The 24397-nt window shown below is 34.4% G+C and overlaps 6 protein-coding genes across 6 annotated transcripts; 3 read left to right on the top strand and 3 right to left on the bottom strand.

The window, feature by feature from the left end:
• Positions 1-3541: 3541 nt before the first annotated feature.
• On the bottom strand, positions 3542-5461 carry PHYBLDRAFT_173677 (hypothetical protein; the record flags this gene model as incomplete). Its single annotated transcript, XM_018437084.1, has 6 exons — positions 3542-3699; positions 4001-4046; positions 4077-4164; positions 4230-4250; positions 5161-5171; positions 5459-5461. 6 exons carry the CDS (start codon positions 5459-5461, stop codon positions 3542-3544), a joined length of 327 nt encoding a protein of 108 aa, XP_018286228.1.
• A 2929-nt stretch (positions 5462-8390) lies between these two features.
• PHYBLDRAFT_160258 (hypothetical protein) lies at positions 8391-9045 on the bottom strand. Its single transcript, XM_018434150.1, has one exon. The coding sequence runs from the start codon at positions 8996-8998 to the stop codon at positions 8717-8719; it is 282 nt and encodes a 93-aa protein (XP_018286227.1). The 5' UTR covers positions 8999-9045; the 3' UTR covers positions 8391-8716.
• A 766-nt stretch (positions 9046-9811) lies between these two features.
• PHYBLDRAFT_117680 (hypothetical protein) lies at positions 9812-11524 on the bottom strand (the record flags this gene model as incomplete). Its single annotated transcript, XM_018428590.1, has 2 exons — positions 9812-11049; positions 11299-11524. Coding segments are annotated over 2 exons (1464 nt in total), but the record flags the coding sequence as incomplete, so codon positions are not given.
• A 3555-nt stretch (positions 11525-15079) lies between these two features.
• Positions 15080-17142, top strand: PHYBLDRAFT_117850 (hypothetical protein; the record flags this gene model as incomplete). The annotated part of the gene is made up of 8 exons (XM_018428597.1): positions 15080-15178; positions 15317-15450; positions 15545-15564; positions 15693-15872; positions 16020-16098; positions 16187-16540; positions 16777-16849; positions 16939-17142. 8 exons carry the CDS (start codon positions 15080-15082, stop codon positions 17140-17142), a joined length of 1143 nt encoding a protein of 380 aa, XP_018286225.1.
• A 614-nt stretch (positions 17143-17756) lies between these two features.
• PHYBLDRAFT_89096 (hypothetical protein) lies at positions 17757-19652 on the top strand (the record flags this gene model as incomplete). The annotated part of the gene is made up of 6 exons (XM_018443708.1): positions 17757-17922; positions 18083-18193; positions 18282-18750; positions 18896-18946; positions 19023-19170; positions 19284-19652. Coding segments are annotated over 6 exons (1314 nt in total), but the record flags the coding sequence as incomplete, so codon positions are not given.
• Positions 19653-20982: 1330 nt separating this feature from the next.
• Positions 20983-21963, top strand: PHYBLDRAFT_173673 (hypothetical protein; the record flags this gene model as incomplete). Its single annotated transcript, XM_018437083.1, has 2 exons — positions 20983-21262; positions 21896-21963. The coding sequence occupies 2 exons, from the start codon at positions 20983-20985 to the stop codon at positions 21961-21963; spliced, it is 348 nt and encodes a 115-aa protein (XP_018286223.1).
• Positions 21964-24397: the final 2434 nt, after the last annotated feature.

Here is a 24397-nt window from a genome sequence, read left to right as displayed (position 1 = left end):
AGAATCGCCTGGATTTTATTTCTATATTACTTTGTCAAAATTTGTATTTGAATATCACCAAGCTTTTATTAATGGTTTGAGGGGAGGACTTTGGTATTTCTACTACTTTCTATAATTTTATGTACTGTATATATTTTATATTAAATACCCACCCACAAGCTGGGATTAATAAATGACATTTTGCGCTTATAAAACATGACAAAATAAATGCATAATATCAAGACTTTCAGAGTCTTGCCAAATGCTAAAAGGAAACGCACACAAGAAGGTTCATTGATTTTGGGGAGCTACTATGAGTATTGACTATGAATATTTTATATGCATAATAAAAATAAAATAAAAAAATTAATAAGTTTCTATTAATGAAAAAGGATATTTGTATTATTTTCTACCACACTTTAAGTTTAACCATGTTGTACAGCCAACTTTCTTCATCGTTCCTTCTTATTTAATGCTCTTATTTTCCCGTTCTCCCGTCCTCCTGTTCTTCTGTTCTTCTGTTCTTCCGTTCTTTTGCTCGTTACCAATTAATCAATTAATCAAGATACATACTTACATATCTACTTGTATAGCGCGTGTTAATAATGTTCTCGTGTTCTCGTATTATTGGCATACTGTTAGATCAAAATGTACATTATATTCGTTTTTCAAACATTCCCTGCATTTTCCAAACAGAATATTTTAGTTATTTTCCCGTGTCCAATATTAAGGAGCAAAGTAAATAAGATGAACCAAGATAAAATCAAATCAAAAGGGATCAAATCCAATATTTTCTTCTTTATTTATTTATTTACTTACTTATGTACAGGAGTAGGTTATCTTTCATGTTTTTCTGTGAGCTACATCTTATTTCTCTTTCCTCTTCCTTTCTGTTAAACGTAATATAATATTTGTATATATATATATATGTGTGTGTGTGTGTGCGTACATACCTACATACTTACATATCTATATACCTTTCTCCTGTTATTTTCTTCTTACATCTTTAAGAAAAGAATGAAAGAAGAAAAAGAGGGCTTTAGGGAGTAGTTCCACCACGTCTAAAAGTTTAATATGTCATTAGTAAATATGATCGATGTTTAATTCGATTTATTTCTTACAAAAGGCATGTACATGCAAAAAATAAAGAAAGAAACGAAGCAAAACGGAAATTATTAATAATATTGGTTTTATATATATTATATTATACAGTATATAGCATGTGCGATTTACACTTTCGACAGTTGTATTTGACCATTCAATAAGTTTCTGCACGAGCTTTACCCTTTAAAACTGTCTAATTGCCTTCACTTACCACCCAAGGGATAACTACCAAGTTTCTCATTGGTCCAACTAAAGTATATTATATCATAATGTAAACATATACATACTCACTCGAGCACACGCATACTTACAAATATATATTCATTCATTAATTATATTCTTGATACAGCCCAACATATCAAAGTCGTTCGAAAGGGACAAAGGAGAAACGCGAGGATTATAATATAGTAAAAGAAAAGGAGAGAGAAAGAAAAAAATATAGACAATGTTTGAACTCAAAATAAATATTTGATTTTATTATATACATTTATCAATAAATTGTCGTCGTCTTTTATTATATATATTTCTCAAGCCGATAGAAATGGTTAATTAATCTTCCTGGTTTTATTACTAGTTTGTATAAGCTTATCTTAGCAATAAAAGATCTCAAGCGATGTTTGTAATATATATATAAAGTTAAGGCTGTTTAATATTGCCTTAAGTATATAATAAATCGCAAATGACAACCAAGCAGCAAATTACCGTTTCTACAAAATAATAATAATAAGAAAATTCTCGTAATTTTTCTATTCCTTTACCTTATTCTTAAACCTACACATACTTTTCATATTCTGACTCTACATACACTTTACTTATCTTAATTCTGATTTTTATTCTTACTCTTGCTCCTGCTTCTGACTCTACCTTTGTTTTTAGTTCTTAATCCTGTTCATGTTCCTGGTCTTCTTGTTCTTCTTCCGGGTCAGTCCGGATCAGGCTCTTTCTTGAGTTAATCGAGATATTATATTTACTTTTAATTGTACAGATAATACGAAACACGGAAATAAAATCCTTGCTCATTGGTCATTATATTGATACGATCCCGATTCTTTAGATATATTGTATAAAATGAATTATTTTTTGACAAGTAACAATCTGTAGGAGATAATGTACGAATAATACCCGAAAAAAAAATAATAATTATAATACTTGTAATAATAGCCCATTTCACACTTCACACTTTACACTATACAATAAGCAGCTGTGGTATATTTTATACCCATATTCCAGTTTTCTGGACAGAGTATTTAGTCATATTATCCTATAACGATCCAGTCAACTCATTTCTGCTTTCCATTTTTGGAATCAGATGAGGCGACCTTCTTCCTTCTTTCTTTGTATAGTCTTCTCAAGTTGTGTAATTAAAAACTTTTTTTTTCTTCCTCTTTTCTTTATCTTTTTATTTTGAAAGGAGTATTTAATCAATATTTCTATTTATTTTGCTCGTACCATTCTATGAGATATTGAAGTTCTCTTCTATAAGTGTCGCGGTGTAAGTTACATATGTAAGGAACCAAGTCAAAATCATTAAGATTTTTTAGTACCCGATTTTTACTTTATTATTTATTTTTATTTTGAGGAGGCGACATTATAAGTAAAATCCCTCTTATATATTCGAATAAATAAATAAATATATAAAATATGAAAGGCGACGAGAAAGAGTAATAAAAGGTTCATTCTATCTGAACCTCCAAGAAGAAGAAGAAGAAGAAGAAGATGAAAATGAGCTTGAGGTATATGTTCATTTTTTTATGTAACAAGATAGTGTCTTTAAAACAATTACTGTGGTAAAATCTAAACATGTTTATCCTCTTGTTTATTTATTTTTAAAGAATCGATGGATCGATTGATTTCACTATTATTATTATTAGTATTTTTTTTAATTGCGCTTGGAAATCCAAATGTTTCGAATTTAAATGAAGCCTTCCTTCTTCTTTATATAAATGTGTATTACTTGATGTCTATTGGAAAAAATAAGAAATACTTCTTTGTAATCGTAAATTAGAATAGCCCTGCTTTATTTCAGAATATAACACTGGTCGTAGTTTAGAGAGAGAGAGAGAGAGATATGTATCTGAATAGGAAACGTATAAAATAAGAAGGTAGAAAAAAGAAACAGGAATTTCACAAGTATTCTGGAAACTCCAACAAATACAAGCTAGCTAAAACCTTAGCATAGCCTGTCTCAAGAGTACACGTTTATTACTGGCCAGCAGTTTTTCTTTGAAAAAGAAAAGGATCTAGAAAACGACACCCTGTATAATACACCCCATGAAAACTATTTCTAATATGTATGCACTCACACACGCACATACATATATTCTTTTGGTTTAAATTTCACATATATTCTGCTTTACAGATATTCTCCTTACCTTTTTTCATAATAGTCCATTAACGACCAGTTCGTTTGCTTATTATCTTACTAATTCCTAAATATTAAAACTTACACTTGTCTTTACTATAAGCTTAGAATCAATTTATTATAAATTCCATAGTTCACTTGAGTCATAAGTCTTTTCTGAGTTGACATATGTAAGCAACTCCCATCAAAGATATTAACCAATATCTTTACCAAATTTCTATGCTTTTCGAGAGTTCGGTCCACGACAATATTTGCTGAACGTTGATTATATCATGGATGTGTTCATATATCTCTTGGAAAATGGATAATCATATTTGTATTTGTGGATCTCTACTTTCCTGTCTTTTTCTTTGTATTTTTTGTGTATACGTAGAATTATACAGAAATACACTCAACTACCAAAGTTTCGAGAAAAAATAATAGTTAATATGTATTCTACAAGCACCAATTTACTTGTATTTTGTCCGGTTCTCTTTTTACTTCTAGCAAAAATGTCAATTGAAGTAATACCGCATATATATCAGCCTTGTACTCTTGTACGAAGCCCATACATACAGGTTAACCAATCTCGTATCCGATAATCTTCGATTGACCCATAATCCTAAATAATTTGTAAATTGGGAAACTTTACATAAAAGGATATATCCGCTGTACCATACAATTTATTTATTTGATGTTGTTCCCATCGAAACTTGTCAAATTTGGATCCCGGAGTAGAACTTTCATCCGTAATATAAGCGTTGATTTAGTTGGTTAATAATATTGTAATTTAATCACACCTTACTTGACTGAAGGAATACTTGTTCTTTATATATATATATACGCTTTTTGTTTTGTTTAATTAATATTTACCCAAATTGGTGTTTGTGTGCGTGTTTTTTGTATTTTAAAATCCTTTAATAAAAATAAATAAATCGATATCGACGAATAGAACAGGTTACCGGCTGGTCCGTCGATCAATTTCCTATCTTAGTTTAAATGGGGGGTTTGTTTGTTTTTTCATTGACAGAGACAAGTATAAGACTGGATTGTTGGTATTAACATTCATATTGGTCTCTATAATAATATTGGTGTGGTAACAATATATATATATATGTGTGTGTGTATGTATGTGTATGTATGTATTAAAAGGAAAGATATAAAGATATATAGAAATAAGGGAGAATAAGCTAGATATTCTCCTAGTTAAAGTCAGTCTATAATGTTCTGTGCCAGAGTCTCACTATCAAACTAATAAATATTTTTCTTCTTCTTTTTCTTCTTGATATTGGAACTGTCTGTATTTTTGTCCCAGAGGTGTGCTTGGTGCTGGTTGTCTAATACAGTAGTTAGCAGGATAAATCTTCATTATTTCAAGTTAAACAGCCAAAACGCAAAACGCAAAATCGGATTTCTGAAGCTTGTTCTAGTATTCATTAGCTCAATGGTAAAAAATAAGATAGAGAAACTTTGGTCCTATTAATTAAATTCATAGATCATTTTCTTTGCTCTTTTTGCGGGATTAACAGCTCAAAAGAACCCTGTATGTCTGGGATAGAAGTTGGATATAATCTTAATGCTTGAATGAGTCAGCCAATTTTATTGGAAAATTGTCGCTTTTATACAATCCCACCAGAGAGATTACCGTCAGATTTCTTGATTTCCAATCAAAAATAAGCTACTCTTCAACTTCTTTACGCTACATCCTTTAAAGAGAGCTACTGAGCAAGACAAACCTTTCTTTCTTCTATAGATAATATATATATATGTATTAAAGAAAAATAAAACATAATGTCTAATATACGATGTAAATACTTCGAGGTTTGGTTGCCGCTTGGATCCTATTATGCATAATTGTTACAATAAATATAGGGACCTTCTGGGACAAACTACTTCCATTCTTGAACATTACTTATGGAGCATTTTCTTTCCTGGACTTTAACTTTCAGAGCATCCTGAACATGCTGAATTTGATTCAAGCTGGAACTTTGAGATACTAGAGAGGGTGACTACCTATTCATTTTTGAAGATTACCATTTTTATCGAATATCTGAGTTTTAACTGCAAGAATTGAATCACAGAAACCCCTATTCAAATTTGAATTATGAAAAACGTACAAATATGGAGTGCTATTTTATAATATAAATAGTGCTTAAATATACAGTACCATTTTTGGTCTATTCAAAATTGGGTTGAAAATTACATCTTTTCCTTCAAAATCGAGCTCATTTATGAATAACAATCGAGTAAATTTGAAGCAATCCAAAATAGGATGTGCGGAATATTAAGAATTAAAACCCCATTTGGATGATTTTCATAAACATATTCAAAAATGAACAAGTAGTCACCCTCTCTACTCATTAATCAATTCCCCGGATCTCCTCAACAGTTTTCTTATTCTATCATACCGTGAATAGGACTTAATATAGTAGTTAGTGTCATATTTTTTAGAATGCAAACATGGTTTCATGTTCACCTCTTTTTGTTCTTTTCATTTTCTCAAAGCATGAGTAATTGAGCTGTAAGAAAATTTAAAGAAGATGTATAGTAAAAAAAATGCATTTTTGGAGAAGTGAGGCTGTTTTATTTTGTTGAGGTGTATAATACTATGTGGGTATATTGTTAGCTCTGATAATCTAGTTTAATTTGAAGAAGAAAGTAAATTGCTCACTAGAAAAGAGAACCATTCAACAGAATCATTGTGTCTGGTATTAGCACAAATTATTATGGGCAATATAGCATGAATATAACTATAAAAAGTAGGAGTTTTGGATATTTTAAACTTAGGAACGTCTATAGAGGCCATATTTTTCAAATTTGATCTGGGCTCTCCTATTTATTTATTATTAGTATTAACAAAATGGTTGTTATTATGATTGGCTTGATGGTCTTAAACTATTTACAGTAAATTATAAGTTATAATGTTCTAATTGCTCAAAAACTATACGATTTTCGATAAGTGCTTATTATAATAAACCTTACATTCTTATGAGCAAATAACAGTACTTTTTATTGAAAACATATTCTAAAAAAAAAGATTAAAATTAGCATCTTGATGTATTTAACAAAACTTGTATATAAAGATAAAAACTTACTTTAAGTAAGGACGTTTGCCCATTTATTGTATTGTGCCATAGATAGGTCAACTATACTGCACGGGATCTTGACGTGCAATACAGACAAGAGCTGCTAGTATACCACGGAACCTTGACGCGATAATACTAACCTAGACTGCCACTAGAGGAAGTGACGCCCCTGAGCTATGACACAATACTCACCACACCTTTCATTTCAGTAAATACAGCTGTAAATTACGGAACCTTTTTGTGCCATTAAGAAAAAATCAGATTAAAATATTAGGCATTGGCGAATTTCCAATTAAAAAAAGAAGCATGTATATAAATATAAAACTTACTTCAGGTAATGGCCTTTAGAATTTATCGTATCGTATCATAACAAGGTTAACTGCATCTCACGGAATCTTGACGTGAAATACAGACAAGAGCTGCTAGTACACCATGGAATCTTGACGTGCGTGCACTAGCCTAGATTGCCTCTTACAGGTCTTAATGCCTCTCAGCTATGACATGACGCGTTGATTTTATATACATTTAAAACAAGAACAGTTAATTTGATTAGTTACGCACATTACATGGCTTCTTTTAAAATACAAACCATTTTACAACGTAAATGTTCATTTGAAAGTTATTGTAAGACTATTACAACTGACGCTTCCCTAATATATTGGTCCAAACGTATGTTGGCTTGCGCAAGCAAGATTGATGCAGCCAGTCACGTGCTATTTAAATTCTGAAGTGATGACTTAATTGGTCTAGACACATAAAAACGATCGAAAAAGAATTATCAAAATGGGATCAGGCAATAAAATTAATTTCGTCTCTTATTACCAATTGATCAAGGTAAAATTTGTAACCGCTAAACACTTATTTAAAACTGTAATTATTTTTCTTAAAAGGAAGGGAAAAAACGATATTTGTGGCATGTTTTTTTTTCAGAGAATAAGTAAAAGAGTAAATTATTGTTGAACCGGGTTAACAGCAGGCTGATGAGCCCGGTTATTAACGAGTTTTAATATTTTGCTGAACATGGTTCACATCATGGTTTATTACGATAGGGGTACTCAACAAGTTTTTACGTATAATTTAAATTTCAAACACGATTATAATATTGGATTCTACAGTGTTTCTACTTGAGATTGAGACAAATCAAAATGTAATTTTAGACAAAGTAAACATTTATTCAGATATTTTACCTGTAATTTTCTAAATGTCTCAAAGGGACAACCTGTTTACGTTACAGTTAATTGGTTGTTGTTTCTGTTGTTGTTGTTGTTGTTGCTGTTGCTGTTGCTGTTGCTGTTGCTGTTGCTGTTGCTGCTGCTGCTGACTGCTGACTGCTGCTTGCTTGCTTGCCTTTATTAGATCCTTGGAAAGCGGCTAGTCGATGAGTTCCTCTCCAAGTTGACAAAGCAATTGTCATCATATTTTTGCAGCATTAATATCTCGCTCCCACAGTGTATTACAGGTTTTGTAGACCAGTAAATAAAAGGAAACTTTAGATTGTCAAAGAGTTTAAATGTTCTTTTATAAAATAAGCACAGCTTTAATATCTTTTTTCGACCTGTATTTAATTCTCGGTGTGGCTAATATACACTATATAATGTTTTCCAAAATCAAACCCCTAAAGATATTCTTAATGAACCTGAGTACTTGTGCAGAAATAAAAATTCAAAATTCAAAAGTCTGGTCGCTTTCCAAAGTTCTGATAAAAGCAAGTAAACAAGCACTGATCAACACAGCAACAACAGCAAAAACAGCAATCCATTAACTGTAACGTAAACAGTTTGTCTCTTTGAGGCATTTAGACAATTACAGGTAAAATATCTGAATAAATGTTTACTTTGTCTAAAATTACATTTTGATTTGTCTAAAACATTTCTTAATTTGTCTCAATCTCAAGTAGAAACACTGTATTTCAATTTAATATCCTGGGTGTGCGCGCTACTGTGTATATATGTGTGTGTATGTGTATGTGTGTGTGTTTTCCAATATAGCCACAAGAGGCATAAGAAGAATAAAATAAAGAGTAAAAGAGGAGAAAATAGAAGAAAGTATAACTATAATGTAAAAAAAAGCAAATAAAGTGGTTGTAGAGAAAGTAGAATGATATAAAGAGAATATAATAAGGAGATATATAGTAGTAATAGTAATAGTAATAGTAATAGTAATAATAAAATGGAATGCTATACAATTTTGCCAAGAATCTATGGTTTCAGTCCATCTCACGCCTTACTGTTGTCCATCCTGACCTTCGTTCATCCAGACTTCCTCTAGGACTTGCTCGCGGACTGGCACTACTGGATAGCCAACCAGTACCAGGCACTTGAGTTGCAGGCACTACTGGAACCTGAACAGTCGTGTCAGGCGCCTGATTGTCACTCATGTACTCATCTTCGTCAGACAGCTCGTGGATCACAAAGCCAACACGCGACCTTGAGATTCCCAAAACACCATCACCCTGAAGAGGCGAGCGACTTGGACCACCGTTTGCCATTGATTCAGGGGACGGAGGAAATCCGTTGAGGTTAGATGAACTACCATTACGGGCAAGGTTAGGTGAGCTTCCGTTACGGTTTGCCAGACCAAGAGTAGAAGGTGTCCTAAAAGGTAATACACTTGATCCTTCGACCTGTTGTCCATGAATCAGGGCATTGAGATTGTGACTGTCTCCACTGTACCGCTTCTTGTTCCAGTATTTTGCAGACAGCACACTTGGCGACATTGAAGAAGGCCCAAGAGTGGCACGGCCACCCGATGATTGATTAGTTGGCATATTGATCGACACACTCTCTCCATCAAGAGTAGTATCTGGTAGAGTTTCGATCTCTACCATAGGAAGAACCGAAGAATATGACGATCGAAATCGAATAACACGTGAAGCCCAAAATCGAAGGCTGCGAAGTGACTGAGTGATCCTGTTTTCCATGGCTTGCAAGTATGGAAGTGGTGACCACGGTTGAGGATTAGGTGTACTGGTGCCAAGCAAACCCCCGTTTGGCCCACTTGTGTCAGGCCGGCGGTATTCCATGTCAAACCGCTTCTTGCGTCGTACATTCTTGAATAGATAGAGAATAAATATAGCACAGAGAATCATAAGTAAGATCGCGAGCCATCCAAACGGCGAAACATTATTCATAATATTCTCCACAATCGAGGGTGGCTTTCTCGAAATAGAATCATATCCGGGAATAGTGTTGTCCTCTGGTAGAGGACGTGGTTTGGGCATCTTTACGCCGTCCGCAATTTCGTGGGCTCCCTCGTCATCTGTATTGTGACCCTGGAGCTGATTAGGAGAGTCTGAGAGAGGGATCTGGTTGGCGACGTGGAGAAGCATAGCACCAAGAGTCCAGGAGACCTGGATATCATTAATCGTATCAATACTTTGGAAAGGTGGGTTCCAGTTCTTAGCAGAAACGCTCTCGATTGATTGTTCTAGAAGCGCCTTGTCGGTACCCGGTCCGTGTCCTCCGGGATCCACAATGCGAGGGATCTCGATGCCGTCATGGAGTACATTAACGATCCAAGCAGATTTGAAGCATTGTAATTCATAGCGATGTAATTCAAGAATATCGATCTCCTTGTGTTCCTTTGTAAACTCACTCCAGTCTCTTGCACAATAGTCCGTAGCTTTTTTCTCGTACTCAACGAAATCATAAACTCCTCCAAGTCCAAGAATATCATGGGACGAGTACCAATATTCTGATATTCCAACAAATTTGTTTACAGACCAGTCGATATGAGGAGTGTGTACACCATTGAACAGACAAGGTTTTGTGGGACATGCGGCGTCCTTGTTGAGCAGTGGCATAGTGTACTCCATACACTTGTCAAATGAGCCTGTACCGTGTAAGCTCAGAGATACACTGGTAGAGTGAGAGTCAGACACGTTGAGATTGAGTGGTAGACAGGGATCTTCAATGTGAAGTGCGTGGTGTTCGTCTAGTAGATTCTTTCCATCTGCTGCCTCGTATGCAGATTTGACACGTTCTTCCAAGTATCTTCGACGAGCTTCATTACTGCCATAGCCTAAAAAAGTGGTTACAAATACATCGTACTCCATCTCTGTGCCGTCAAGAGTCCTCAGAAAAATCTGGGTGAGATCATCCATATGTTCTTCTTTTTGATGGTGCTCTGGCTCAAATGCAATTTGTGCACTAGCACCCCCCATGTCCAAAAATCCAAAAGTATGGTGCTGCTCTTTTTTGGATTGCTTAATAAGAGGGTCCTGAAAACTAGCATCGAATCCGCCCATCAGATAGTTTACAGCCATCCAACCATAAACTCCTTCTAGTTCTCCCGGGATAATTTGGATGTGGGAGTCACAATCGCTCATAAAAAATGTATTGGATTCACGGATAAAGCCACAAGTTGCGCCAAGCACAGCCTCTTGCTCACTCTCGGGTAATAAACGCATACCAGCTGTTGCCATGACAAATATGGGAGTGCTTGGTCGCATTTCTTCTGGGACGACTTCGGTCGCAAAACTAAGTAATGATCCAAGATGTTCTTTGATCTCGGTGGGTTTACTGCCATAGGTTGAGATACCTAGCCAAATGCAATACATAATATATATGATATATATGATATAACATAAAAGAAGGAGAAGGATCATAAAAATACATAACTCAAAGCCAGTTTTCTTCTTCTATATTCTTAATTTGTAAATGTGTGTATATATATATATATACATATAGATAAAGATAATTGTCCTTTTCTTGTTTTTCTTTTTAAAACTAAATGATGAAGCGGTATATAGGTTGTCTTAATAAATTTCAGACGGTAGTCGTATATTACCTGGCTCTTCTCTGCGAGTCCATTTGAGACCATGTTGATCTCCCCGCTCTACAATTGGCATCTTTCCTTTGAGTTCATTGAGGTCAACAGTCGATTTGATGTGTTCGTGATCTTTCCAGGAGTATATATAGATTCTCGATCCAGATGAACCTGCATCAATAATTACACCATAGCGTCTGTTCTTTTCCCAAGTAATGTCATTTTGGTTTTCAGGTGTGATTTCCATTAGATGGGCTTAGAAACGCTGGTGTGATGATGCAACAATGATAGTAAAGTTTTTTAGTAGTGCTCACAGTGCCAAACTTGTGCACTAGAAAAAAAAAAGAAAAAATTCATTGCGCCTTTATAAAATCCAAGTTTTTTTTATTCTTTTTTTTTGTATATTTATTGGCACTGCCGACGCATATACAAATGTCGGTTTTTGAATGTGATGAAATTATGGAAAGGGAATGTATACAATAAAAACGAATTATCGCAGACTTTAATCTAGGTTATTAAAGGCTTTACATATTATAAAAAGCAATATACTTTATAAGCTACTTACATTCTTTTTTCTCTACCAGTAAAGCTGTTACAACATCTTGCTGCTTAAAATTATTACCGATTTCGCCTTGTTTTTTCTTTGGCTTTTCAACTCCGTAAAATCCATTTATAGAACACCAAAAAGAAGGGAGGTATAAGTCCTAAACTAATGGTTGTAATGTACGAGAAGTCCTACTGCTATAGAATAAAAATGGGACGCATATGAAGGTAGAGTTGTAACCTTTATTTAATTGAATGTTTGGAAGATTTATATGTTTTGAGACATGCTACTAAATATCCCTATCTAGTAAGTTTTCACTAATAAGTAGCAAATTACTAACAATATCTTTGTCATTGTTTAATTTAGTATTCATTGCCTATCAACACTCTTAATAAAGCAATGCCTTATGATTGGATAGTAGTAACCCTGAGTGTAAATTTCCGTCTGGTCCTGACATGGTGAAGTCATATGTTTTACGTACGGGAGTCACTTCTTGGCTGCGACTACATTACCCCCTCTTCCTCCTTAATGTGCGCACCAGATGAAGTAGACCGTGATGGACGCAATTACAATCTGAAGAGCTGGTAAAAACTAAGGAGAAAAGCGAGTGTGGGTAAGAAGCCAGACAACATCAGAGATGGACCCCCACCAGAATAATCTCCAAGAGATGTCAGCATGAGGAAGTGAGAAACTATTGTCGAAAACAGCTGGTCTAAGCTTTACGTAGAGAAAGGCAATTGATCTAAATGAAATATATATGAGAGAGAGAGAGAGAGAGAGAGGAAGTCTTACACTAGACGAGGCTAATCCAGTAGAGCGGAGAGAAAGAGAGTGATGATCCAAGACCAAAATAGTCCTTTAGCCTCATCGAGACAGAAAAAGAATGTGAGAAGGGAATTTCTGACATCTCAGGCGTCGTAATAGAGTAGCCGATAGAGACTACCTTGGGAGTCAATCATAAAAGCGTGATCTGTCATTAAGTAATTATAACAGGAGAAATGAAAACACCGGTGGTTCAAATACCGTGACGAATGTGAATGATGATAACTATGATGAAAGAGTAGAGCATGACGAAGTATTTTTTTTCGCAGACTGAACTTATCTTTGGGGGCCTTAATAAAAAGAAAGGCTCTAGAAACCCATAAGCAGGACAAAATAAACGATATTGAACAATGTCTTATTGATGGCAACAAAATGGATCTTGCTGCTGCTGAAATTGGTAAAATCGGCACTAAAAACAAAACAATATCAGATGAAGGAAAGTTGATAGGAGAATAATATAACAAGTATCTCAAAAAAAGGACTATAGATATTTATCTTTTGATAAAGAGAGAGAGAGAGAAAGAAATAACGCCTGATGTCTAAGAAACTTTTGTTTGTTTTATATAAAATAAATTGAAATCCTTTAATATTTTGTTAAATGAATACAAACATTGGATAGTTACTATATAATATGTGTAGAAGCTACATTAATCGAACTACCCAAAAAGTGAAAGACATACTTTTAATTGGAGACATCCCCTTGTAACTCTGACGGGGTTTGTTTAATGTGTATCTTCATCACGCTTATTTATAAACAGAATGGGGCTATTGTATAAACTGTTTTGTTTAGCAACATCTATCATGTTGCCTGCTAACTAAGATTTTTCAGAAAATGGGAAAGAATATTGTTTGTTAACAGCAGTGTTTTCTGGAACTACAAATTTGACTTTAGAGTTAAGAGTGATATACATACAGAAATAGGGTTATTGACTGTATTAATGGCTATACTTATGACTCGCTAGTTTTTATGAGTCGATTACGGATAGTTTGAAAGCCATAAAATCCATAGCTAGTAGGCGTGTTGAGAGATGGAACGTTCAGACCGATTAGATTTTCAATTGTAAGTAGAGTAGAAGTACCCTATGTAATAACCACTCTAGTTGACTACAATTGCGAGTTTAAAGATCAAATCAAGCCTGGTAAAAATATTAGCTTCGATATTAAACTCGAATATTTCACGAGAATGGTGCATATAAACTTGTTCAATAAAATGAAGAAACTCGGCAAAAGAAAGGTTGAGGCCAGGAAAATTAGAAACCATTAATCAAGAAAGCCTCAATTCTTGACATTCTCTGTTGTAACGTGAATTAATATATAACGTATACGATTGGAAGACAATGGTAGTTCATTGGTATTAAAGGTATTATTATAAGACAGAAATAATGTATACTTTTCTTGTTTAATAGGGAAGGAGCACCAGCTAAAATGGGCAAGGGCTAGCTTTACTGAGCAGCTTATATATCATGCTAAAATAAAGTAGGATACATGGTAAAAGTCTTTCCAAAAAAAAACTTGCCGAAAAAAACTCTGAATGCACATTTTCCAATGCTCTGTATAACTCGTTCATAGTGAATAATGCTATTAGGTTTGAAGCTTGTAGAATCGGAGCACACAGGCCTTGAATTTCTGGTTTGTCAGCAAACAAGAGAGAGAGAGGGATAGAGAAAGGGACAAAAGGAAAGTTATTCCAAGTTATTCAGAAAAACTGGCATGTTAAATAGCAAGTACCACGGTTCTACTTCTCCAATCTGATGTGGCTGCCAGTCTTGATATAATAAACCATATAGGTACTAGATAGAATTGTAAATGTGTTTTTATCTAATCCTTTCATAAGAGTTTATAAAGTTGTTTATTTTCGGTGTATAGTATATTGTATGCCTACCTAAAAATAAAAGTAAAAAGGAATATACGCATTATAATTAAAATGACTGCTGGCTATAAGGCAAATAATGAACATCTGCCTAAAGACATATGGTTGATTATAAAATGAAGACTTTTATCTAGCTTTTATGTGTTTATATATGTAACCAACTATACTTCATTAAAAAGAGAACAATAAAGTAGTAAGAAAAGCTATCTTAATAAACACATATACAAATACGCAGAAATAAATATTGTAAGATAAAATATAGGTATATTGTGTCCGTAAAAATAGAGAAAATACAGTACTCTACTGTGCAATTTCTGTACTTCAAATGTTCAAATTTTAAATTGATAAAAAAGGGACAGAAAAAATTGCCTTTTCCAGAACACAAAATTTTGAGCTTCAAATGAATTAAGTGGTTGAATTGCGACATCAGAGTCACAAACCTCCTCTTCTTTTCACCGCTATTTCCTTCCCTAGTTGACTTTTTGTCAACTTTATACAAACCTTTCCTCCTCCTCCCCTTCTTCTTCACTCTAAAACTATACACCCTTAAAAATTCAAAATACATTATGCCAGTATATGACCAGCCACGGAGGCGTTATCTTGGAGGAATTGCTGCCCTGTTAGGTGTAGTGTTTATTTGGGTGGGATCTTCATTCGCAATGAACGTAAGTGTACTTTTTTGTTTTTGTTTTATTATGATTTTTATTATTCTACATAAAAGAGAATTGCAACACCTTTATATCAATTTTTTGTTCCAAATAAATTTAAAAGACAAATCATTAATAATCATTACTTTTCTATAGAGTATATTTGGAGAACAAAATTACAATAAACCCTTCTTGGTTACATATCTCAATACAGCGACCTTTTCATTCTACTTGATACCTCTTCTTTTCAAGCGACCTCCACCAAAATATACAACTGAAGAGTCTACAAAGTAAAGTACATTATATAATACCTTCTCTTGTGACCGATCCTGTTCCTAACCACATGTCTGCAATAACTGATAGACTGCTGACCCCCGAGAGCAGTAGATACAGCGAAACAGTAAGTTATCACTATATATCACTCAAGAATAAAATAGTAGGCTATATGATTGCATTTGGTTTTGTAAACGTCGTGTTTAATTTTTTCTTTCTTAGACTATTACTAATTCAGAAAATGCTGCCGAACTAGCAGTTGCCGATAACCAAACCATCCAAGAAACCCCTAATCAGATGGATACAAAGCTTAGCACCATAGAGACTGTCAGGCTTAGTTTTGCCTTCTGTATACTCTGGTTCTTTGCAAATTATACGACCAATGCCAGCCTTGCCTACACCAGTGTAGGAAGTAGTACAATCTTAGCCTCCATGTCAGGTACGCAATCAATTCTTTCTCACGCATGTTTTATTATTATTATTTTTATTATCTATAATAATTTTTAGTATTATTGTTATTATTTGCCTTATCTCTAACCAACTAAATCGGGTACAATTGTGCATCTGATTGTACTAATCGCAATAGGTCTATTCACGCTCGGTATCGGCTCTGTGTTTGGTGTCGAGAAACTCAACACAACCAAAGTAGTATCTGTGTGCATAAGGTAACAAATCTTACAAACACATACACACGCATATATGCATTTTTATCTTATTTTTTTTTGTGTATTAAACTCATCCTTATTGTTAAAGTCTGATGGGTGTTATCCTAGTGTCATACTCAGACCAGCTCAGTAGCAACCCTGTCCCTTCAGACCTTTCATCTCTTACCAGATTCAATCTCCCTGCACCTCTTATCGGGGACATGTTGGCTCTTTCTGGTGCGGTATTCTATGGCTGTTACACAACTATGCTTAAGCTGCGGATTGGAGATGAGTCTCGCATCAACATGCCTCTGTTCTTTGGCTTTGTTGGGGCCTTCAATGTTGTCCTTTTGTGGCCAGTATTTCCTCTTCTGCACTGGCTTGGCTTGGAAACATTCGAATTACCGCCTACTTCAACTCTGTGGTTTATGGTTTTATTGAATGCTTTCATAGGAACATTCTTGTAAGTAATATATATAGATATATATGGTGCGTGTGTGTGTATACACTAGATCATCTATCTATTGGACAAAACCCAATCTCTCTATTATTTTCAAGATGGCGTGCTACAAATGTAGCCAATACTCTATCTGTTTACAAATTTATGCATTACAACCAAATCCAAATCCAACACAACATAACATAATATCCAAAAATACTAATTCATGTTATTTCTTTAACAAATCCCTCATCCCCTAGATCTGATTACTTGTGGTTACTGGCTATGTTGATGACCTCTCCATTGGTGGTGACACTAGGAATCTCACTGACGGTAAAACAAAAAAAAACAAAAAAAAATAGATGATCTGCCTTTATGGCGTATTATTGGTGTTACAGTGTACTCATTGGATAAATCTATAGATTCCCCTTGCTCTGATAGGCGATATTGTCTTTAAACATTTTGAACCTGGATTCCAATACGCGCTTGGTGCTGTACTAGTTGGAGTAGGCTTCTTTGCGGTAAATATGGATGCTCTTCGAGAAGTAGAAGAAGAAACTGTCTTTAACGATATTGAGGACACGATCCAAGATACATCATACCAATCAATTAACTCCAGCCATTAATTTATCCTATCTTATCCTATCCTATCCTATCCTATACTCTTCTATCCTTTTCTATCCTATCCGTATCATTAATCCTCTCAACTTCATCATATTTTCTCTTTCTTTACCTCCACTTCTTTGTTTATCTTTTTCAACCGTTGCATATTCATCATATACTGTCCCTATATACTGTAGATAATAATCTCTCTCTTTCCCTACCTACTTCTTTATATTATTCAACTAATAAACTACAATACAGTGTACTATTATATAATAATAATAATAATAATATCAATAATCTGTCTAACCATGTTTTTTCTCTTTTTTATTGAAAACATAAGCCAATCAACTTTACATATCTTATTAATTTGTTTAATCCTTATGTTTCATTAAAAAATAATCGAATTTTTTTCTATAAAAAAAGCAAAGAAATAAGCGGTTGTTTGACCTACTGATCGACTGGCTATTACATTACTAACTAACTGACTAACTGGCTGACTGATTGATTGACTGGACGGGCTACAATTGCTGTGACGTGGCAAAGTCTTGCATTGGGATATCGTCGGACACCGAAATCACCTGCAAAAGGGTCGATTAACCTTCATTTTGTTCATCACTCATCAGTTCCCAGCACAAACTGTCTACGAATGAAGAGCTTCATCTCACTCTTCGTAATCTCATCATTAGCGGCCCTGTGCTCGGTTGCAGAGGCAAAGTCGGTGACTGGAGATCAGGTTCTTGTTCTTCTCGATAACCTTGCCCAAAAAGATTCTTATTCGCGTCTTTGGGAAACACTTCAAGGTACAAATACACATACACATGCATTAATATACATGTAAACATTTACAAAAAAAACTCGACTTCCTTATTACCTTTTATTATTGAATGCGAAAAAAATAATTAAAAATTATGTATTGATTTTCGAGATTTATTGTTATGTTATTTTTATTGTACAATCAAGATCGCGACTTTAAACTAGACTTCAAGAGTGCAGTTGACGGAGAGACAAGTCTTTATTACTTTGGTCGACCCCTCTATCAGCACATTATCCATTTTGCGCCCACCACTGCATGTAAGTCAACACACACACACACACACACACACACACTTGTAAACTTTGTGTGGTTGTATTAATTGAGACTTCTAACACATTGTATCAGCATTGAGCAAACACAAAAACCTGGGTAACGTCGAGCTTGTAAAGTTTGTCAATGGTGGTGGTAATCTCTTAGTTGGTGTGTCAAGCGATGCTTCCAATGGCGTGCGGGAGCTGGCAAGTGAATTCGACATCGAGTTTGAGCCTGCGGGCACACGTGTATTTGATGCCAGCAGCACCAATTCCAATGCCAACGACAAGGACTCGATCACCACATCTCAGGTTGTTGCTCCACAATCAATCATTCCCAAGGACTTTAGCTCGGCACCAATTGTCTACAGTGGAGTCGGCCTCACAGTTGGATCTTTACCTTTGGTCAACCGTGTTCTGAGCGCAGAAGATACTGCATTTGTGGCAGAGAGGTTTGGTAAGAATAAGCCTAGTAAGAATCCTGTGGATCTTATTGGAGCTATGCAGACTAGAAACTCTGCCAGAGCTACATTTGTGGGTTCTCTTGATATTTTCTCGGATGCGTAAGTTGTAATTGGAATTGGGGTTGTAATTTGAAGTTGGAAGTTGGGAATTTGGATTATAGGAAATGGAAATGGAAATGGCTCGTAGGGGGAAAGAAAAAGAAAAAGGTATATATAGTGAATCTAACACTTCTCTTCTTCGTAGCTTATTTTCTTCACCTGTTGAGAAGGTTCAAAAGGATGGTGATGTTGTAAAGTAAGTAGTAATCTATGTTGGTCTATAATACATTATTTTTAATATATGCATATAATATACTTATGCTTAAAATTAGGTTTGAGAAGTCTGGTAATGAGGAATTTGTCTCTGAATTGACAAAATGGACTTTCCAAGAAAAGAGTGTCCTTAAGGTCATTTCTCACTACCACCATAAAGAAAATCACACCGAACAACCTGAATTTTACCGTGTAAAGGATGATATGGTAAACCAAAAAAAAAAAGTTCATAAAATCTAGATTCGTTCAATTTTATATTAACGTTTAGAAAAAACCTTTTTGTTGGTTCCTTCTTAATTCCATGGGATTTACTTTTTTAGGTGTACACTTTGGAAATTTCCGAGTATGAGAATGACCACTGGGTTCCTTTCAAGGCAAATGATGTTCAGTTGGAAATTATTATGCTTGATCCTTACATCCGTACCACTCTGAAGCAAGTCCCTGTTGCTCCTGAACACCACTACGGACGATTTAAGGCTCATGTTCAACTGCCTGATGTCTATGGTGTATTCACTTTCCGAGTCAACTACAAAAGAGCCGGTCTCACTTACCTGTCTGCCGAAGATGTAGTTGCCATTAGACCCTTTAGACACAACGAATACCCTCGTTTCTTGACTGCTGCATACCCTTACTATGCCTCTGTGGGTAGTATGATTGTTGGATTCTTGGTATTTAGTGCTGTCTGGCTGTCAACATGGGGAGGAAGAAACCTTGATGTTTCCGAAAAGAAGACAAATTAAACCAATATATATATATGTGTGTATATGTATGTATACCTTTTTGAATAAAAAAGAATTAGTGTATTAAATAAAACAATAAAGTAAACAAGAAATGTTTATTTGAAGAGGTTAAAAGATATCTAGCCAATAGTGTCGAATATTCGCTTAAAATGATCTTATATGAGGGTCTTTTTTTTTTCTATTTATATAATAAAGGACGTGATATACTTTGCAAGGAGGACACCGTTTAAGCTTCCGAATATTTTATAGTTGCTTTGCTAACTCAATGTCTATCATCCAGGTTATCAAGATAGCTTTATAAAAAGCAGCTTACTAAAAGCATTCGTACCCCTTATTCAATACACTTTTTATACTATTCAATACCTCACTTAAAATAACAAAAGATTTTTAAGTGGGTTGAGCACTCTTGAAAATTGATTTTATTCAATAATTCAAATATTCGTTGCCTCAATAAGCAATATAAAATGAAACGAATATAACAAAATGTACAAGAAGCTTTCCCCCTTAATCTAGGCTAATGATTTGTCCTTTATTAATAAAAAAAATATCTTTTTCGATTTCTTCTAAGGCTAAGCAGGGTATTTCTTTGGTTGTGGTTTAAAGAAACTTGGCGACATTGAAGTGGCAAGATTACAATATTTTTTAAGCACTGTGTGCCTAACTAAACAAAAAGCCGATATGCAAATTAAACTTTTTTTTGTGCACAGTCTGTGTAAATACAATGAGAACTTTACCTGTGTATTCAACTCACTACGCCTTTTCCGTCTTTCTTTCAAACACACATTTTTGTTCATTTTTTATCATCTTTCGCATTTTTGCGTGTTTTTACTTTTCTTCTTCTTTATCTTTCTCTCATTCCAATGCGTCTTCTTTACAATGTCTATCTGGATTAGCCAGATTCAGCTATATATTTCACGCCATTACCATTCTCAAAAATTATTCCTAGTTTTTCTTATAGACTTTATAGACGAAACATCCTATACAATTAGACATGGTAATCAACACAATTATAAGAGCATACATATTATGTTGCTTTATTATATTATAATTCTTTTCATGTTTATTCGACTAGATTAATTTTTTCCTATAAATGAGGCTTCCTAATTACAACATTAACCTCTTCAATCAAGTAAAAAATAATTGTTAAAAGCGTGTTTTTTTGTTAAAGTTGACAATAGCTAAGAAAGACTTTATTTATTTATTTAAATATATACATAAAGAAACTATTTTATTTGAATTAATTTCACTTAATGTTCTTTTACATAAAAGAATAAAAAGCATGACACCAAGTTCTTTGTCCCCGCATTACGCGGCTCAATCTCCTTCAGGACGTAAACCTGACTTGGTAGCGAAGGAGGTGCTGGAATGGTGGCAAACCAACGGAAAGCACCCGTTCATCCAGCCCCACATCTCGTCACCGAGTAATGTGGGTGCGAACTTGCCAGAGAACTTACCACTAGGTGATAAGGTCCAGCTCATTCGACTACCAGTAGCTTCACCGTCAGCCGTTAAAGAGTTCAGTCAGGTTAGCAGTGAAGAGCCAGCACATCTCACCACAGGTTAGACCTCCCTCCCCCCAGCATCATGATTCCACATTGGCGATGCGATGTACACAGTAGTCCTTCCAAAAATGAAGAGACCATGCCCCACGACTTCTCAGAATAAACTGAGCTGGCGAGTAACAACTTTCACTTTCCGATGCTTGTAGCATGGAAGAATCTCCCTGCAACGGTCGCAAGAGACGCCTCACTATGAAACCGGGACTGTTGTTGCTCAAGGAGAAAACAAACGACGCGCGTTGGAGGAGGTCTATATGTAACAGAAAAGTTTTCATCTGCGATTAAAGTTTAGGACTGCGCCTTTTGTCAGTCTTAGATGTCCACGTCAGAGCAAACATGACATAGCTATATATTCTTTTTACTGGGTTCGTGTAAATGTTTTAAGGCAGAGTAGACAGTTAATAATATTCAATCAAATTACCACATAATACAACCTTTTCAAAGTGAAGCAAAGTAAGGCAAAGAAGCAAAGAAGTAAGGAAAGGTTCGGTATTGATCGGTGTAACAATGACTCTCAAAGTGGAGTACAAGTTTCTATAACGGCGATTTGTAGGTTACTCTAAAGTGGTCTGTGCATTTTTTGTTCAAAGGACACAAGATGAAATTATTTTTTTCTTTTTCCTGTACAATTAGGCACAAAAGGTGCCCAAAAATTACTACGGAAAAACCCAAATATATTCCAAAGTGGTATTAAGCAATAAGTAAAAAGTACAAAATATGTATATATTGTCTGGATCTCATCATAATACGCTAAGGAACGGGATTTTGAATTACATATTAAGTTCTATTGAAATGAGATTATACCGATAATTGAAAGTATCAAGATGTTTTTTTTTAGGGAATGTGAGTTATCTTCATAAGATTTTTGGGATGTATGGTGTAGAGCATAACAGGCATTTCTAAACCGAGTTTTTTAAGAGCTTTGGATACTAATAGTAAGCATATAGGAACAAAAATGAAAGTAATAAGCAAAGGAATACTACTGAAGAGATCGAAATTTATCCTTTTATTAGGAGGTGTAATTGGCACCAATAAACCAGCTATTCAAGATTATGTAGTATAAATTAAATCTGTCCTAAGAAAAATAAAACATATACTAAATTTGCTCGTAAAGCACAAAGTTTTTAGGTATACTCTTTTGCTTTTAAATATATGCAGGTAGCAGAGTCAATTGCTAATATTTTAATTCGTTTTATTTTCTGGCCAGAGAGGAAAAAACCAAGAGTGAGGCATATATAAAGAGAGTTGATATCTTTAATAGATAAAAGAAATGAAATACTGTGGGTTATGTTAACATCTTGGCAAGAGAAGAGTCTAACTGCACCTTCAGCTTACTCAAGACCAATGCCGACTTGGTTGTTAACAAGGTTAATTAATTGACAGAGACGATTACATATTAGGGGGTTTCACCAGCTTTGGATGTTGACTGTTGGATATAGCGGTAGTTTAAGCACCAGCCAATAATAATAAGTATCGAAAAAAGACTGGTGAAACCCCCTAATGACCCTTGGCTGATATGTTTTCTCTCATATACGTCAAAATTCATATGTACAATACGCTTGATTAGAGTACCCATAAATATAGTGCCTATGCCCAAATTCCTCACAAGTAAGTTAGACTTCTATAATTTGGTATCAAGATAACTACTTTTATATAGATTAATTATGTTTTATTTTTGACTTTGCTTCTATATGAACTTCGCCATCAATCGTACATAAAGTACAAAATTTACAAAATTTCGGCTAAGTCACGACATCTAGAGTATCGAACTATTTTTTTAGATGCTTGGATGCTCGTTTTTCACTTTTTGAAGATTCGTCACAGCCAATCATTTTCCGAATTAAACTACCGCTATATCCAACAGTCAACATTTAAAGCTGGTGAAACCCCCTATTATACAATAGCAAAACTTGACGCTTAATTGAGATATACAGCTAATATTGTATTGATAATGTTTCCTACAGGCAGGTGATGCAAAACTCCGTCAGAACTTATATTTTACACAGAGAAATACCATACTTGTATGTTAGCTTGAATTCGCTTTTTGCTTGAAAATCGCTAATTATTCGGGCCAGACACTTTTCCACTCGGGCACGACGTTTTTCTGGACCACTACGTTTATTTAATCTCCGATTTTACCATCCACTGTGGTAAATGGCAGCATTTATAACTCCGTACTCGTAGATTTCTACGAGCTCGTAGAAATGTCGGGGAAGATTTTTTAACCAATAGAATTACTGAAAATAGAAGAAATTATAACTTCAGACTCGTAGGTTTCTACGAGCTCGTATGCACCTACGAGCTCGTAGATTCTTTAGCAAATATGATTTGTGGGATTTCAGATTGTTTTTGCATCTAATCCAATCAATTGCTCTAAATATGGTAAATTTATACCTTTTTAGGTACTTTAAATTTTCTTATAATTGGTCCAACAAACTTAATGTTTTATAGCAAAATATTTTTATTTTTTGACTTTATTAATAGTAAAAGTAATAAAATAAGGCTCTTCTTTAGCCTTCTCATATCTATAGCATTGCCTCTAACAAAGGGTACTAAAAAAATAGTAGACGAATGATAGAATAAGTATGTAAAGAAGAAGACTATGATAATTTTAAATTAAATAATAAGTATAGTAAAAGTTTAATTTAAATTGTAAGATCAATGCCTTTATAAACTACTAGATATCGCTTTGGCCAGAAATAAAAAAGGGAGTTTCGTTTAACATTAAAAGAGCTATAGCTATATATCATTCTATCTATAAAATATGTGTATGTGTGCTTATCTTGTAAGGCTTTGATAAAATGTTTTGTGTTATAGGGTCTTGTTATAGATCTCTTGCTTAATATTGTTATCGCCTAAAAGCTATAGGTTATTGGTTAGTACTTTGTAAAGCCTGAAATACTTGTCAACAATAGTAATAGTGAGAAGAAATAGAAAGAAAAATACTTTACGAAATAAAACACAAGTTCGCATTAAAAAAAATATCAGTAGGTATGACTGTTTCTGGTATAAGCTCAGATCCAAGGTACAAAGTTCATAGAGCTTGTTTGACCCTCTAGTTGATTTTTCTTTAATCAAGCAAGTAGTTCTCTCTATTCGGAAATCAAGATGGTTTCCTGGGTTGACGACGAGACT

The sequence above is a fragment of the Phycomyces blakesleeanus genome (genome assembly GCF_001638985.1).
Source record: "Phycomyces blakesleeanus NRRL 1555(-) unplaced genomic scaffold PHYBLscaffold_26, whole genome shotgun sequence".
In the NCBI taxonomy this organism is placed as follows: domain Eukaryota; kingdom Fungi; phylum Mucoromycota; class Mucoromycetes; order Mucorales; family Phycomycetaceae; genus Phycomyces; species Phycomyces blakesleeanus.
This window is presented reverse-complemented; position numbering and strand designations above follow the sequence as displayed.